At 44.3% G+C, this 15929-nt stretch overlaps 1 protein-coding gene across 1 annotated transcript in view; it reads right to left on the reverse strand.

Moving 5' to 3' along the window:
• Positions 1-8680: 8680 nt before the first annotated feature.
• The window catches only part of zgc:136908, a 51725-nt gene continuing 44476 nt past the window's right edge, over positions 8681-15929 (reverse strand). The window contains exons 16-19 of the mRNA XM_031811420.1: positions 13643-13772; positions 10986-11144; positions 10341-10492; positions 8681-10101 (exon numbers count right to left, since the gene is read on the reverse strand). Coding sequence (XP_031667280.1) covers positions 10014-10101; positions 10341-10492; positions 10986-11144; positions 13643-13772 — 529 coding nt within the window. The 3' untranslated portion in view covers positions 8681-10013. The remainder of the gene's footprint in view (positions 10102-10340; positions 10493-10985; positions 11145-13642; positions 13773-15929) is intronic.

Below are 15929 nucleotides of genomic sequence, written 5' to 3' on the forward strand. Positions count from 1 at the left end.
AGAGGTAATCAAAGATGCGGGCATTGACCCCTGGAGCTGTACAACTATTGCATCAGCGTGCATGAAAACCTATCGTACACACTATCTAACTCCTGAATCTATAGCTATCCCATCGCCAGACAACTACCGACGCCAATTCAAGGCCTACTCTAGTGGTTCCATTCAATGGTTGGAGTACTTGGCCCAGGATAAAGATATTTTTATCCAACATGCTTTGAATCGGGGGGAGAAGGCTTTTGGGCCTTACCATGTAGATGGATACACACAGATTGACGGGGTTGAGACAGTGTATGAGTACAACGGTTGTTTCTTCCACGGTTGTAAATTATGCTTTGTCCCCCAGACCTTGTGTGTCCTAACCCAAAAGACTTTTGGGGAAATGTACCAAGAGTTTCAAGACAAACTGAATTCTTTAAAGGGTACTTACGGGTTAAAAGTTGTGGTTTTGTGGGAGCACGAATGGACAGCCCTCAAAAAGGCAGATCCTAATGTTAAGGCCTTCCTTACCCATTATGACCCTCCAGAGCCCCTGGAACCGCGACAGGCCTTGTTTGGAGGCCGGACCAATGCTTTGACATTGCGTTATGTAGCTCAACCCGACGAGACAATAGGCTATGTAGATTTTACATCCCTATATCCTCATGTAATGAGTTCCTCATTCTATCCTATAGGGCATCCTGAAATTATTCACAGCGACTTTGACGAACCCCAAAATTATTTTGGTTTAATCAAAGCGACTGTCTACCCTCCTAGGGGGCTGTTTATACCTGTGTTGCCTTACAAGGGTCCTAAAGGAAAACTTTTCTTTCCCCTTTGTCGCACATGCTGTGAAAACCACAACCAGGAAAACCCCTGTGATCACACAGATCAAGAAAGAGCCCTGACCGGTGTATGGGTCACTGTAGAATTCTCTAAGGCTTTAGAGAAGGGGTATCGTGTGGCCAAAATCTTTGAAGTGTGGAACTTTTCCAGGAAATCAGACACACTTTTTAAAGAGTACATCAAAACCTTCTTGAGATGCAAGCAGATGGCTTCAGGCTATCCTGCATCGGTCACAGATCAAGAAAGTAAAGACCAGTACATTCAAGACTACCATGACAGAGAAGGCATACTTCTTGACCCTGACAGAATAGAGGTCAACAAAACCAAAAGAAATGTGTCGAAATTGTACTTGAACTCCCTTTGGGGGAAATTAGCGCAGAGATGCAATATGCTAACAACTTCGATCATTAAAGACCCCGAAGAATTTTTGGAATTTGTTTTTTCGGACCAATACGAAATTTCACATTTTTCCTTCTTGAGTCAAGACATTGCCTTGGTGCAATGGAGGCGCCACCAAAAGTGGGTTCTACCCCCGGGTAATGTAAATGTGTTTCTTGCAGCATTTACCACAGCCTATGGCCGCCTTGAACTGTACACCCTCATGGAACAGCTTCAGAGGCGGGTTCTTTACCACGACACAGACTCTGTGGTCTATGTAAGCAAACCGGGGGATTGGACCCCCCCACTTAGCAACTATCTTGGGGGTTTAACGAGTGAACTCGAAGAGGGTGACCATATTACAGAATGGTCCTCATGTGGTCCAAAAAGCTATGCTTTTAGGACTAAAGCCAATCACGTGGTGTTGAAAGCCAAAGGCGTGACTCAAAACTATGAAAATGCACCGCGTGTAAACTTGGAATCAATCACGCGCTTGGTCGAGGGGTTCGTAAAGGACAAGAATAGTGACTTGGAGATTTTGAGCTCCTACAACAAAATAGTGAGGGATAAAAAGGGGTTCCATCTAAGAAACGCACCACTCACTAAAAGATTCAGGGTAGTCTATGACAAGAGACAGCTATTGCCTGACGGTACCACATTGCCCTTTGGCTACTGACTTATGCTACAAGCCCCAGTGTGTCTTAAAGCTTAAGATATTATGACTGCTGTCGAGGGTTTTGACCCCCGTCTACAATTGCCTTTTTCAGCATTAATTGCAGGCCCTTCAAACAGTGGTAAAACTTTTTTTGTAAAAAGTATTTTAGAGAATTCTGAACATGTGTTATCTCAAAAGCCTGACAATATTGTATGGTGTTATTCATGTTACCAACCTCTGTATGATGAATTATTGAAGACAATAAAAATCAAGTTTGTTGAAGGAATACCCGATTCTCTGTCTGATGATGAACTTCTCCCCCCACATGTAAATAATCTGCTGGTTTTGGACGATATGCTATTTGCTGGTAGCGAACACCCTGAAATTGCACGAGCTTTTACCCAATATACTCATCATAGAAACCTGTCCGTGCTTTACTTGGTCCAGAATGTGTTTCACCAAGGTAAAAATAGTCGGACCATTAGCTTGAATGCCAACTACATGGTATTGTTTAAAAATCCTAGAGACAAACTGCAAATTAGCACTCTAGCTCAGCAGATGTACCCTGGACGGAAATCATACTTTATGGAGAGCTATGAGGACGCTACCAAAGAGCCATTTTCTTATTTAATCGTGGATTTAAAAGCAAATACTCCAGAACACCTTAGGCTACGTACAGGGCTGTTTCCGGGGGAGAGGCCTGCTGCATACCTTCCTAAAAAGTAAACGCTATGTCTCTGCGTTTAAAAAGAAACCTCCCCCTCTTGAGAAGGCTAGTAGGTTCTACAGCTAAAGAACGGAAGGCCATCTTGGGTCGCTGTTCTTCAGATCTCATATTAGCCCTATGTGAGATTGCTTTGAATCTTCTCAAAGGACGCATTCCACTCACCCTGAACCAATTGAAAAAATTAAGGAGACAAAAGACAGCGATCAAACTCTTTGCCAATAAAAGGGCCAGTCTTCAAAAGAAAAGACATAGTATACAACAGTCTGGGGGTTTTCTTCTACCTTTACTCAGTATAGCCGTGCCCTTCATCACCAGCCTTATTGCGGCCAGACGTGGGGGTTGAACACGTGGTGTGATGGCCACTAAAATGTACTTGGTGCCTCAACAAGAGTTGGATAGACTTAAAAAACAAATGCAGGGTCCTGAAGATATCAGACAAACAGCGGAAAATGATTTGGATACGGCCATGAAGGATGTTTTGAACCGAAAAGGATTGAACCCCTATGATAAGATTCAAAAATACACAAACCTAATGCAAAGGTATTTGACTCGGGTAAAGCAAGGGGAGAGAGAGACTAACCATTTAACCCTTTCCCTACCGGACCCTTTAACAGATGTCGAACCTAACGATAGCCATGCCCCTGTAAGGCCTGTACCGTCGATCTTACCTAGTGGAGATAATATGTCGGGTGAAGCTCAAATGCCATTTGAAGATAAAGTTATGCATGACCTACTGACACATGTGCCTTTACGTAACAGGAAGAATGTTAAATACATTATGAACAAGATAAAAGACTCAAAGGGGATAGCTGCTTGGAACGACTCTGGAGAGTTTATCCTTCAGGGCTCTGTGGTTAGGGGGTCCCATATGCAGGACTTGCTTAAAAGTACCACGGCTGCCCACAAGGTTGCTGATGACCGAAGGCCTCCCGGCTGGCGTCAGTTTCTTAAGGCCCTGGCAATCCTCAACATCCCCCTCTCCGGTGTACCCAACCATAAGCTTCGTCAACAGATTCAAGCTTTAAAACAAAAGCCTTCAACGAGATACAGCACCCCTAAAGATGCCCCAACGACACCGTCCCCCTATGAAAGCGATGATGCTAACTCATTTACTCCCATGAACGTCTCAGGACCTTTTCCTAAACCCGATCTCTCGGCGTGGTTAGACTTTTGAAAATGACTTTTGAATGACTATGATTAAATTCAATAAATTTTTTATTTGAAAAATAAGCAAGTTAACATTTGTGGCATTCTTGAAACATATGACGTGAGCATACGCCTTGATTACGCGTTCTTAAAGGACACACATTTGAACACTTTTGATATTTTCTAACAAAACAAGATACAAGGTTATCATTACTTCTTAAATCATCCTTATAAAGAGACATAACATCTTCAAAAGAAACTCCCCGGGCTCTTTGGCACAGGTAAAATACACAGTGGTGACCGCATGTAGTGGAAAGGTTATCTTGCACTTGTTTGATGTTGTAGTAGATCTTTGTACCGTTTAGGGTCAAAAAATCTTTAATAGATTTAGGGAAATGTGAAAAACCGGGGGGAAAGCCATAGGAATCAAAAAAAGTTGAGATTTTTCGTCCACCTTCCTGTTCTAATGTCATAGCTAGCCAATGTTCACCAGGCATGTGTTTAGGATGGGTATTGACAATAAACATTGCAGGCCTCTCAGGCCATATCTCAATAGGTAATTCATCACAAGCCAACACTCCACAAAATTGTTTTCCAATCAAGCGGCTCATGAGCCCGTCCAACTCTTGGGTATTCATGTCTTTGTTCAAAGGTCCTTAATAATAATCCACTAAGACCTGTCTTCGGGCATTCACTTCCAAGATTGAATCAGAGCATGCGTAAACAATCATGCTAACTGTACAGGCTAAAGGTGTACGGAAACGCATTTCCAGCCTGAGGTTACCTTGGGACACCACAGACAGATTTCCTGAGGTGTCATCATCAGGTGATAAATTGAAAGCATACAATGTGTAACCCTCTGCAAAATCATTTCTGTCAATAGGTAAAGAGAGATCTTTTAGATGTCGCCCTGTAGCCAGGAATAGATTGTAAAATTCTCGCACAGATATGTTGTTATTAAATTGTGGTTGGAAAGCCTTCGCCGGAACCTGACGTCCGTCCTGACAGAGCGCTACATACTCTGCATTGAAGTGCTGAAAATTAAAGTTTTTTTTATCTAAACTGCCCGTATTAGAGGCGTGATCAACCAGACCTATAACCACATATCTAGGTAAAGGGCCTAGAAATAGGTTTTCTTGACTGCAGATTCTACTGCCCACAGGTATGCTAAAGGTTTTCATGGTAATTCTTTGGAGAGGGTAAAGGGCATTTCCTTTCATCAAAGCATGTGAGTGACCCAGGCGCACGGCCGGAGATACAGATACTTTTTTAATAAAAAGGGTTGCCCCCAACACTTTCAAACTAAAATCCCCGTCTTGGGGAGACATCAGGCAAAAATCATCCTTGGCCCTGGTTAATTTTAATCTTAAATCAACCGAATTTAAGAGTAAGCGTTCTTGAAAGAAAATGTCAGAGTGTATAGGGCCTAGCAAATGAAACTCTCGAGATTCGGCGCAGTAGCGAGCTCGTGCCGCTAGTCCTTTGTTTGCACCGGTGGAAGGGTCTGTCGATTCCATAGAGGCTCCTGCAGTATCCTTGCTAAACAGCCCGGCGCTAAATTGGGTTTTGAGAGTGTCTTCGGAGTAGTTTAGTAAACACTCCATGATGGCTCTATAAGGGTATGTAGCGCTGCTTTGACTGATTAGGCGTTCACCCAAAGTCACATCAACTTGGGAGAAAATGGTGGCCAAGGGGTAATTAATGAGACTCACTTTGGCATCGTCTGCAATATTAGACCCATCTCTTTTGGTCACTTTTAGACGTAAATGCACCAAGGTGTTGTTGAGGTCCAGATAGTTGTCACCATGGCCTGGTATGAAAAATTCGATAGGCCCGTTATCGGTAATAGCAGAGAGAGGGGCTATCTCCACATAACTGGATCTATCTATTGAATGCTGCGTTAACGGTGCCGTGAAAAGATCAAGTTCTGTCTTTATAGCTTCAGAGGACATTCGATGTAAAAGAGCCATGTCACTTATTCTTTTAGAAAATACTTCCTAGTATTCTTTTAGCCTGTTTTGGTACAGACCTCCTCACTTTACCCCGTCTTTGACTTACTGAGGTTCTTTTAACAGTTAACCGCCGCTTTTTAGGTGCCGGCCTACGCCTTAAACCAGGGGGTCTCTTTTTTGGCCTTCGAGACAATATCATAAGCCCCGAGCCTTCTTGATGCTCCACCTCTGGTGACGCCCTTCGGGTCATAGCATTGGCTACAACCTCACTTACTATATTTTTAGCCGCTGATTTTAAATGTGGTTTGGCTATGCTGAAGCCTCTCTTCATAAACGGTAAAACCATCCTGAAGAGGTTACGGAATATACCTCCTATCCCCGAACCATACATTGTCGGCGCTCCATGATATCCTGGTAGTCCATTACCCACTTGATCCACATAGTATGAAACATAACGGTTAGGGTCGAGCTGATGGTGCTCCATAACACTTTTATTTGTATTATGTTTATAAATATAATACAGCTATTATATATGTAGAGAGGTTTTGGTGGGTCTAAAGTGGAGTTTTACAATCGTTTTACCATAAGTAAATTTAATGTTTTCGTTCTGATCCGTTTTAAGCTCAAACAGAATGTTTTCAATATAGTTCTTGCTGACATGTACGTAGTGCGGCTTGTCATAATTGACAGTGACGATGTCCCCATCCTTGCCGTCTATATGAACTGTTCGCAGGAGGGGCACACAGCTGTCTCCGACCCTTTGATAGGTTATGATGTCGGTATAGACAAATATGTTGTAAAAGCCTGCATGTATATCCGCAGGGAATGGGAATAATTTATCGTTCACATACGTCCATTTATTGGGACCCATCCCCAACATGTAGGATAAATTACCGCTGGTCTTTATACCTCCGTTAGCAGGCCCTGAGATTTGTATCCTTTTATGGATTGGATTGTAGAATAGGAATATTTCCATCTTGTTCAGGGTTAGGTGTTCATTCAACTCTGAGACGATCCTGTCGACGGTTCTATAGAAACCTTTTTTAAGCTTAATAAGTATCGCAGGTTCCGAGAACCTTTTGCAATAAAAATCACGGTCCTTAGCTTTGATATTATACCAACTATGGGGGTATGTAATCTCGCTGAGACCTACTTCCCAAGCCTCTGATAACTCTATAGGCTTTGGAAAATTGGTTATATACTTCGAACTCTGATTATTACGATATATCTGTGCCGACGCATTACTGGGGAGAGTCAGGTAGAAGCCGCTGTGTTCCATGATGCCCAACTGTGTACACGCGAATGATGCGCTAGTTATCATGACTAGGGGTTTAAATTAAGCCCCGTTGCCTCCACCACATCCTGCTCCAATACCCAACTGTTGAACTTTTGAGGCCAGTTTTTCCAGCGGACCAGTAACCATTTTTTACCCTTTTCTCTCTTCTGATCTAGAATCTCCTCCACGTGAAAGACTTTGTCTTTACCCAACTGGACCTTCTGTAATTCCTTCTCATAAAAAGATCCCTCTATAAGATCCCCGTCATAATCTTTTAATTTGTAGACCGGCGGAATGCGTGGCAGACATTCGGTAACGGTAAACAACTCCGAGCTAAAGCCTTGTTCGTATTTTTTGTCGAAAATACCCCTCAACTTTGATATACGCACCAAGTCACCCACTAGGAATTTAAAAGTCATTTTTTTCTTACGGCGAAGTGGGAACAAACCATACATATTTTTAAAGACTTGAAAAGAGTTTTCCGAAGAGACCTCCGAGGGCTTCATACGTATAGTCTTATGGTAGCTGTGGTTGTACCCGTTTACTAAATCCTGAACTATGTCTGTATATCGGTTGGTGTTGTGAGCTGTAAAATAGCGCCACATCCGCTCTTTCAAAGTCCTATTAAAGCGTTCCACAACCGAAGCTTTCAAATCAGAGCCTGTAGCAAAATGTACTATATTATACTTATTCATTAGCTTCTGAAATGTTTTATTAAAAAATTCTTTTCCGCCATCCGTCTGCACTTTCTTGGGTGCGCCTCCTGCCTTCAAGATCGATTCAAAGGCCCTGGTCACCTCTGCCCCGCTCTTATTTTTTAACACCCTTACATAGGCTAATTTAGAGAAAATATCTATAACCGTTAGCATGTAGCGATTTCCATCATTTTTATCGGCAAGGGACTGCATGTCACATAGATCCGCCTGAAATTGGGATAATGGATGCGTAGAAAAAACTCTATTTCTTGGAAAATGTTTTCTTACAGGTTTATGTAGAGTGTAGGCATCTTGCTCTGATAACCATTCATTCACTTTAGCATCGCTTAACAGACTACCTGTTTCTTCGACTATAGCTCTCTGTAAACGCTCTTTACCCCCATAAGACCCGGGGTTAGAGGGATTATAATATATGTTTTTCCTCACTCTCTTCCACCTCCCTCACCCTCTTCTACCTCCCTCACCCTCTTCCACCTCCCTCACCCTCTTCCACCTCCCTCACCCTCTTCCACCTCCCTCTCCCTCTTCCACCTCCCTCACCCTCTTCCCTCCCTCACCCTCTTCCACCTCCCTCACCCTCTTCCCTCCCTCACCCTCTTCCCTCCCTCACCCTCTTCCGTCCCTCACCCTCTTCCCTCCCTCACCCTCTTCCACCTCCTCACCCTCTTCCGTCCCTCACCCTCTTCCCTCCCTCACCCTCTTCCACCTCCTCACCCTCTTCCATCCCTCACCCTCTCCCTCCCTCACCCTCTTCCCTCCCTCACCCTCTTCCACCTCCTCCACCTCTCTTTTTCCCTCCTTCCTCTTCCGTCCCTCACCCTCTCCCTCCCTCACCCTCTTCCACCTCCTCCACCTCTCTTTTTCCCTCCTTCCTCTTCCGTCCCTCACCCTCTTCCCTCCCTCACCCTCTTCCACCTCCTCCACCTCTCTTTTTCCCTCCTTCCTCTTCCGTATTCCAATTGAGGGATATTATTATGTGACAGTAGTTTTATTAGTAAAACACAAACAAACAAGGAAAACACTCCATTTATTACATTTCAGATGTGAATCAGCATTCCTTCCATTCCTTCCATTCCTTCCATGATGACCAGCTCAAACACCATAAGAACAACAATCCTCATTCAGTTATATTCATTGTACTTTGACCATCCAGATTTTACTAATGATTCTTCCAAGAAAAAACAAACAGACTCTAATTTCCTCAAATACACCAGTTATTATGATGCACCAGTTATTATAATGCACCAGTTATTATGATGTACCAGTTATTATAATGCACCAGTTATTATGATGTACCAGTTATTATGATGCACCAGTTATTATAATGCACCAGTTATTATGATGTACCAGTTATTATGATGTACCAGTTATTATGATGCACCAGTTATTATAATGCACCAGTTATTATGATGTACCAGTTATTATGATGTACCAGTTATTATAATGCACCAGTTATTATGATGTACCAGTTATTATGATGTATCAGTTATTATGATGCACCAGTTATTATGATGTACCAGTTATTATGATGCACCAGTTATTATGATGTACCAGTTATTATAATGCACCAGTTATTATGATGTACCAGTTATTATGATGTATCAGTTATTATGATGCACCAGTTATTATGATGTACCAGTTATTATGATGTACCAGTTATTATGATGTACCAGTTATTATGATGTACCATTTATTATGATGCACCAGTTATTATAATGCACCAGTTATTATGATGTACCAGTTATTATGTACCAGTTATTATAATGCACCAGTTATTATGATGTACCAGTTATTATGATGTACCAGTTATTATGATGTACCAGTTATTATGATGTATCAGTTATTATGATGTACCAGTTATTATGATGTACCAGTTATTATGATGCACCAGTTATTATGATGTACCAGTTATTATGATGCACCAGTTATTATGATGCACCAGTTATTATGATGTACCAGTTATTATGATGTACCAGTTATTATGATGTACCAGTTATTATGATGCACCAGTTATTATGATGCACCAGTTATTATGATGTACCAGTTATTATGATGTACCAGTTATTATGATGCACCAGTTATTATGATGTACCAGTTATTATGATGTATCAGTTATTATGATGTACCAGTTATTATGATGCACCAGTTATTATTTATGTACCAGTTATTATGATATATCAGTTATTATGATGTACCAGTTGTTATGATGCACCAGTTATTATGAGAAACATCTAAGACACCGATAAGCTGAGAAGCACAAACGTTATCTAATTGATCCAGAGTTCATATGCATATTCATATGCATCATATGCAGGCAGGTGTGGTGGAGGTGATAGTCTTCTCACTGGTAGAGGTCGTCCTCTACCTCGTCTCTGAACTGCCCCCCTGCCCCCGACCCTTGACCTCCGGACTGAGAGCCAGAGGGGAACCTGAGGAGAAAGAGAGGTCAGTGTAAGAGAAGTGTGTCTGTGTTTGTGTGTGTGTGTGCATACTTGCATATGAAAGTGTGAGCGTACAGTATGTGTGAATGTGTGTGTGTGCCTGTGTGTGTGTGTGTGCATATGAAAGTGTGAGTGTGTGTGTGTGCATATGAAAGTGTGTGTGTGTGTGTGCATATGAAAGTGTGAGCATACAGTATGTGTGTGAGTGTGTGTGTGTGTGTACATACCTGAAGTTCCCAAAGCCTCTGCTCTGCTGTAGTGTCTGGGCGAACATCTCATACTTCCTGATATCGTTGTCGCTGACGGAGCGCCGGGCGAACCTCATGGCCTCTTCAAAGTGATCCTTCCTGATCTCTGGAACAGGGTCACAGTCCTCATCCTGGACAGAGGAGGAGAGGGGGGGGGGTGCAGAAAGAGAGAGAGGGAGGTTGGGTGGGTGGGTGTGTGTGTGCGTTGTGTATACAAGGTTTAATGTGTGAGGTAGACAGTGTGTGAAACACAGTGTGATGTACTGTATGTGAGATGCAGTGTTGGTTGTGTAACAGCTGGGGGATTTGGCTGTCGATCTGTCCCTCTCTCCGTCTGTCTCTATGTCTACCTGTCTGTCTCTCTGTCCGTCTGTCTGGCTGTCGATCTGTCCCTCTCTCCATCTGTCTCTATGTCTACCTGTCTGTCTCTCTGTCCATCTGTCTGTCTGTCTATCTGACCATCTCTATAGTGTGTGTGTGAGCTGCAGTGTTGGTGGTGTAACAGCAGACTATCTGTCTGTCTATCTGACCATCTCTATAGTGTGTGTGTGAGCTGCAGTGTTATTAGTGGTGTAACAGCAGACTGTCAGTCGGTCCGTCCGTCGGTCCGTCCATCCATCTCACCATGGCGGTGCCTGGGTGGGTCTGTCTCTGGCGCTCTGCTTTGATCTCAGCCTCTATGGCCTCTCTGATGGCCAGCTTACAGGCCCTCTGGCAGATCTCTGTCAGGTCTGCCCCACTGAAACCCTGGGTGATACCAGACAGGTAGGCCAGGTCTACATCCTGGTGTGTGTCGTTGTGAGAGGAGAGGGGTGGGGAAGAGAGAGAGAGGAGAGGGGAGGGGGGAGAGAGAGGAGAGGGGGGAGAGAGAGGAGAGGGGAGAGGGGAGGGGGGAGAGAGAGGAGAGGGGGAGAGAGAGGAGAGGGGGAGAGAGAGGAAGAAAGGGGAGAGAGAGAGGAAGAAAGGGGAGAGAGAGAGGAAGAAAGGGGAGAGAGAGAGGAAGAAAGGGGAGAGAGAGGAAGAAAGGGGAGAGAGGAGAGGGGAGGGGGAGAGAGAGGAGAGGGGGAGAGAGAGGAGAGGGGAGAGGGGAGGGGGGAGAGAGAGGAGAGGGGGAGAGAGAGGAAGAAAGGGGAGAGAGAGAGGAAGAAAGGGGAGAGAGAGAGGAAGAAAGGGGAGAGAGAGAGGAAGAAAGGGGAGAGAGAGAGGAAGAAAGGGGAGAGAGAGGAAGAAAGGGGAGAGAGGAGAGGGGAGGGGGGGAGAGAGAGGAGAGGGGGAGAGAGAGGAGAGGGGAGAGGGGAGGGGGGAGAGAGAGGAGAGGGGGAGAGAGAGGAGAGGGGGAGAGAGAGGAAGAAAGGGGAGAGAGAGAGGAAGAAAGGGGAGAGAGAGAGGAAGAAAGGGGAGAGAGAGAGGAAGAAAGGGGAGAGACAAAAATAGTTCATTATTATTATCATCATCATTATTATCGTGTGTCTGTGTGTCTGTGTGCCTGTGTGTCTGTGTGTCTGTGTGCCTGTGTGCCTGTGTGCCTGTGTGTCTGTGTGCCTGTGTGTCTGTGTGCCTGTGTGCCTGTGTGTCTGTGTGTCTGTGTGCCTGTGTGCCTGTGTGTCTGTGTGCCTGTGTGTCTGTGTGCCTGTGTGCCTGTGTGTCTGTGTGCCTGTGTGCCTGTGTGTCTGTGTGCCTGTGTGCCTGTGTGCCTGTGTGCCTGTGTGCCTGTGTGTCTACCCTGTCTTTCTTGTAGTATTAAATCATGTTTGTTGGTTAGGAAGGGGTTATATGGCACGGACCTAGGAAGAAAGGAATGTATGTGGAGATAAGAGAGGACAGGGAGAGCTCCTCCAGGGTTATATGGCATGGACCTAGAAGAAAGGAATGTATGTGGAGATAAGAGAGGACAGGGAGAGCTCCTCCAGGGTTATATAGCATGGACCTAGAAGAAAGGAATGTATGTGGAGATAAGAGAGGACAGGGAGAGCTCCTCCAGGGTTATATGGCACGGACCTAGAAGAAAGGAATGTATGTGGAGATAAGAGAGGACAGGGAGAGCTCCTCCAGGGTTATATAGCATGGACCTAGAAGAAAGGAATGTATGTGGAGATAAGAGAGGACAGGGAGAGCTCCTCCAGGGTTATATGGCACGGACCCAGAAGAAAGGAATGTATGTGGAGATAAGAGAGGACAGGGAGAGCTCCTCCAGGGTTATATAGCATGGACCTAGAAGAAAGGAATGTATGTGGAGATAAGAGAGGACAGGGAGAGCTCCTCCAGGGTTATATAGCATGGACCTAGAAGAAAGGAATGTATGTGGAGATAAGAGAGGACAGGGAGAGCTCCTCCAGGGTTATATAGCATGGACCTAGAAGAAAGGAATGTATGTGGAGATAAGAGAGGACAGGGAGAGCTCCTCCAGGGTTATGGTGTCTGGGGGAGCCTGGTCAGTTGAGGGGTTATAAACTGTGATTAGACTCATGTGAAAATCCCTGTTGGTGTGTATGTGTGTGTGTAGTTTAGGATGATATAAGAAGGAATGGATTTGTGAAAACTTTAGAGCTCTCGCAAATAAACTGGGACCTGATCAATTGTGAGCTGGGAATTCTGTGTGTTTTATTTAAGAGCAGAACTTTACAACCTCTGGGTATCAGACAGATGAAGATCATTGGAATTTATGAACACGGATTCAATAATTACTTGACAGTGTCTGTGTCTGTGTGTGTGTCTATGTGTCTATGCGTCTTTGTGTGTGTCTGTGTCTGTGTGTGTCTGTGTGTGTGTCTGTGTCTGTGTGTGTCTGTGTGTGTGTGTATCTGTGTCTATGCGTCTTTGTGTGTGTCTGTGTCTTTGTGTGTGTCTATGTGTGTCTATATGTGTGTATCTGTGTCTATGTGTGTGTATGTCTTTGTGTGTGTATGTCTATGTGAGTGTGTGTCTATGTGTGTGTGTGTGTCTATGTGTGTGTGTGTCTATGTGTGTGTGTGTGTGTGTGTGTGTGTGTCTGTGTGTCTATGTGTGTGTGTGTCTATGTGTGTGTGTGTGTGTGTGTGTGTGTGTGTGTGTGTGTGTGTGTGTGTGTGTGTGTGTGTGTGTGTGTGTGTGTGTGTGTGTCTGTGTGTCTGTGTGTGTGTCTGTGTGTCTGTGTGTGTGTGTCTATGTGTGTGTATGTCTATGTGTGTCTATGTGTGTGTGTGTGTGTCTATGTGTGTGCGCGTGTCTCTGTCTGTGAGTGTCTATGTGTGTCTGTGTCTGTGTGTGTGCGAGTCCATGTGTGAGTGTGTGTGTGTACTGACTCTGGCGATGGGGGACTTGCGTAGGTTTGCGTTGAGGATGGCAGTACGGGAGGCTGTGTCTGGTAGAGGGATGTAGATGAGCTGATCCAGCCTCCCTGGACGGAGGATAGCAGAGTCTATTATATCAGGTCTGGAGGGGGAGGATAACAGAGTCTATTATATCAGGTCTGGAGGATAACAGAGTCTATTATATCAGGTCTGGAGGATAACAGAGTCTATTATATCAGGTCTGGAGGATAACAGAGTCTATATCAGGTCTGGAGGGGGGAGGATAGCAGAGTCTATTATATCAGGTCTGGAGGGGGGAGGATAACAGAGTCTATTATATCAGGTCTGGAGGATAGCAGAGTCTATTATATCAGGTCTGGAGGATAACAGAGTCTATTATATCAGGTCTGGAGGATAACAGAGTCTATTATATCAGGTCTGGAGGATAACAGAGTCTATTATATCAGGTCTGGAGGATAGCAGAGTCTATAATATCAGGTCTGGAGGGGGGAGGACAGCAGAGTCTATTATATCAGGTCTGGAGGATAACAGAGTCTATTATATCAGGTCTGGAGGATAACAGAGTCTATTATATCAGGTCTGGAGGGGGGAGGATAGCAGAGTCTATTATATCAGGTCTGGAGGATAACAGAGTCTATAATATCAGGTCTGGAGGGGGGAGGATAACAGAGTCTATTATATCAGGTCTGGAGGATAACAGAGTCTATTATATCAGGTCTGGAGGGGGGAGGATAGCAGAGTCTATTATATCAGGTCTGGAGGATAACAGAGTCTAAAATATCAGGTCTGGAGGGGGGAGGATAACAGAGTCTATTATATCAGGTCTGGAGGATAACAGAGTCTATTATATCAGGTCTGGAGGGGGGGGGGATAACAGAGTCTATTATATCAGGTCTGGAGGATAACAGAGTCTATTATATCAGGTCTGGAGGGGGGAGGATAACAGAGTCTATTATATCAGGTCTGGAGGATAACAGAGTCTATTATATCAGGTCTGGAGGGGGGAGGATAGCAGAGTCTATTATATCAGGTCTGGAGGATAACAGAGTCTATTATATCAGGTCTGGAGGATAACAGAGTCTATTATATCAGGTCTGGAGGATAGCTGAGTCTATTATATCAGGTCTGGAGGGGGGGGATAGCAGAGTCTATTATATCAGGTCTGGAGGATAACAGAGTCTATTATATCAGGTCTGGAGGATAACAGAGTCTATTATATCAGGTCTGGAGGGGGGAGGATAACAGAGTCTATTATATCAGGTCTGGAGGATAACAGAGTCTATAATATCAGGTCTGGAGGGGGGAGGATAACAGAGTCTATTATATCAGGTCTGGAGGGGGGAGGATAACAGAGTCTATTATATCAGGTCTGGAGGGGGGAGGATAGCAGAGTCTATTATATCAGGTCTGGAGGATAACAGAGTCTATTATATCAGGTCTGGAGGATAACAGAGTCTATTATATCAGGTCTGGATGGGGGAGGATAACAGAGTCTATTATATCAGGTCTGGAGGATAGCAGAATCTATTATATCAGGTCTGGAGGGGGGAGGATAACAGAGTCTATTATATCAGGTCTGGAGGGGGGAGGATAACAGAGTCTATTATATCAGGTCTGGAGGATAACAGAGTCTATTATATCAGGTCTGGAGGATAACAGAGTCTATTATATCAGGTCTGGAGGGGGGAGGATAACAGAATCTATTATATCAGGTCTGGAGGGGGGAGGATAACAGAGTCTATTATATCAGGTCTGGAGGGGGGAGGATAACAGAGTCTATTATATCAGGTCTGGAGGATAACAGAGTCTATTATATCAGGTCTGGAGGATAACAGAGGCTATTATATCAGGCCTGGAGGGGGGAGGATAACAGAGTCTATTATATCAGGTCTGGAGGATAACAGAGTCTATTATATCAGGTCTGGAGGATAACAGAGTCTATTATATCAGGTCTGGAGGATAACAGAGTCTATTATATCAGGTCTGGAGGAGGGAGGATAACAGAGTCTATTATATCAGGTCTGGAGGATAACAGAGTCTATAATATCAGGTCTGGAGGGGGGAGGATAGCAGAATCTATTATATCAGGTCTGGAGGGGGGAGGATAGCAGAGTCTATTATATCAGGTCTGGAGGATAACAGAGTCTATTATATCAGGTCTGGAGGGGGGAGGATAACAGAGTCTATTATATCAGGTCTGGAGGATAGCAGAATCTATTATATCAGGTCTGGAGGGGGGAGGATAACAGAGTCTATTATATCAGGTCTGGAGGATAAC

Source organism: Oncorhynchus kisutch, unplaced genomic scaffold (assembly GCF_002021735.2).
Source record: "Oncorhynchus kisutch isolate 150728-3 unplaced genomic scaffold, Okis_V2 Okis01b-Okis20b_hom, whole genome shotgun sequence".
Classification (NCBI taxonomy): Eukaryota; Metazoa; Chordata; class Actinopteri; order Salmoniformes; family Salmonidae; genus Oncorhynchus; species Oncorhynchus kisutch.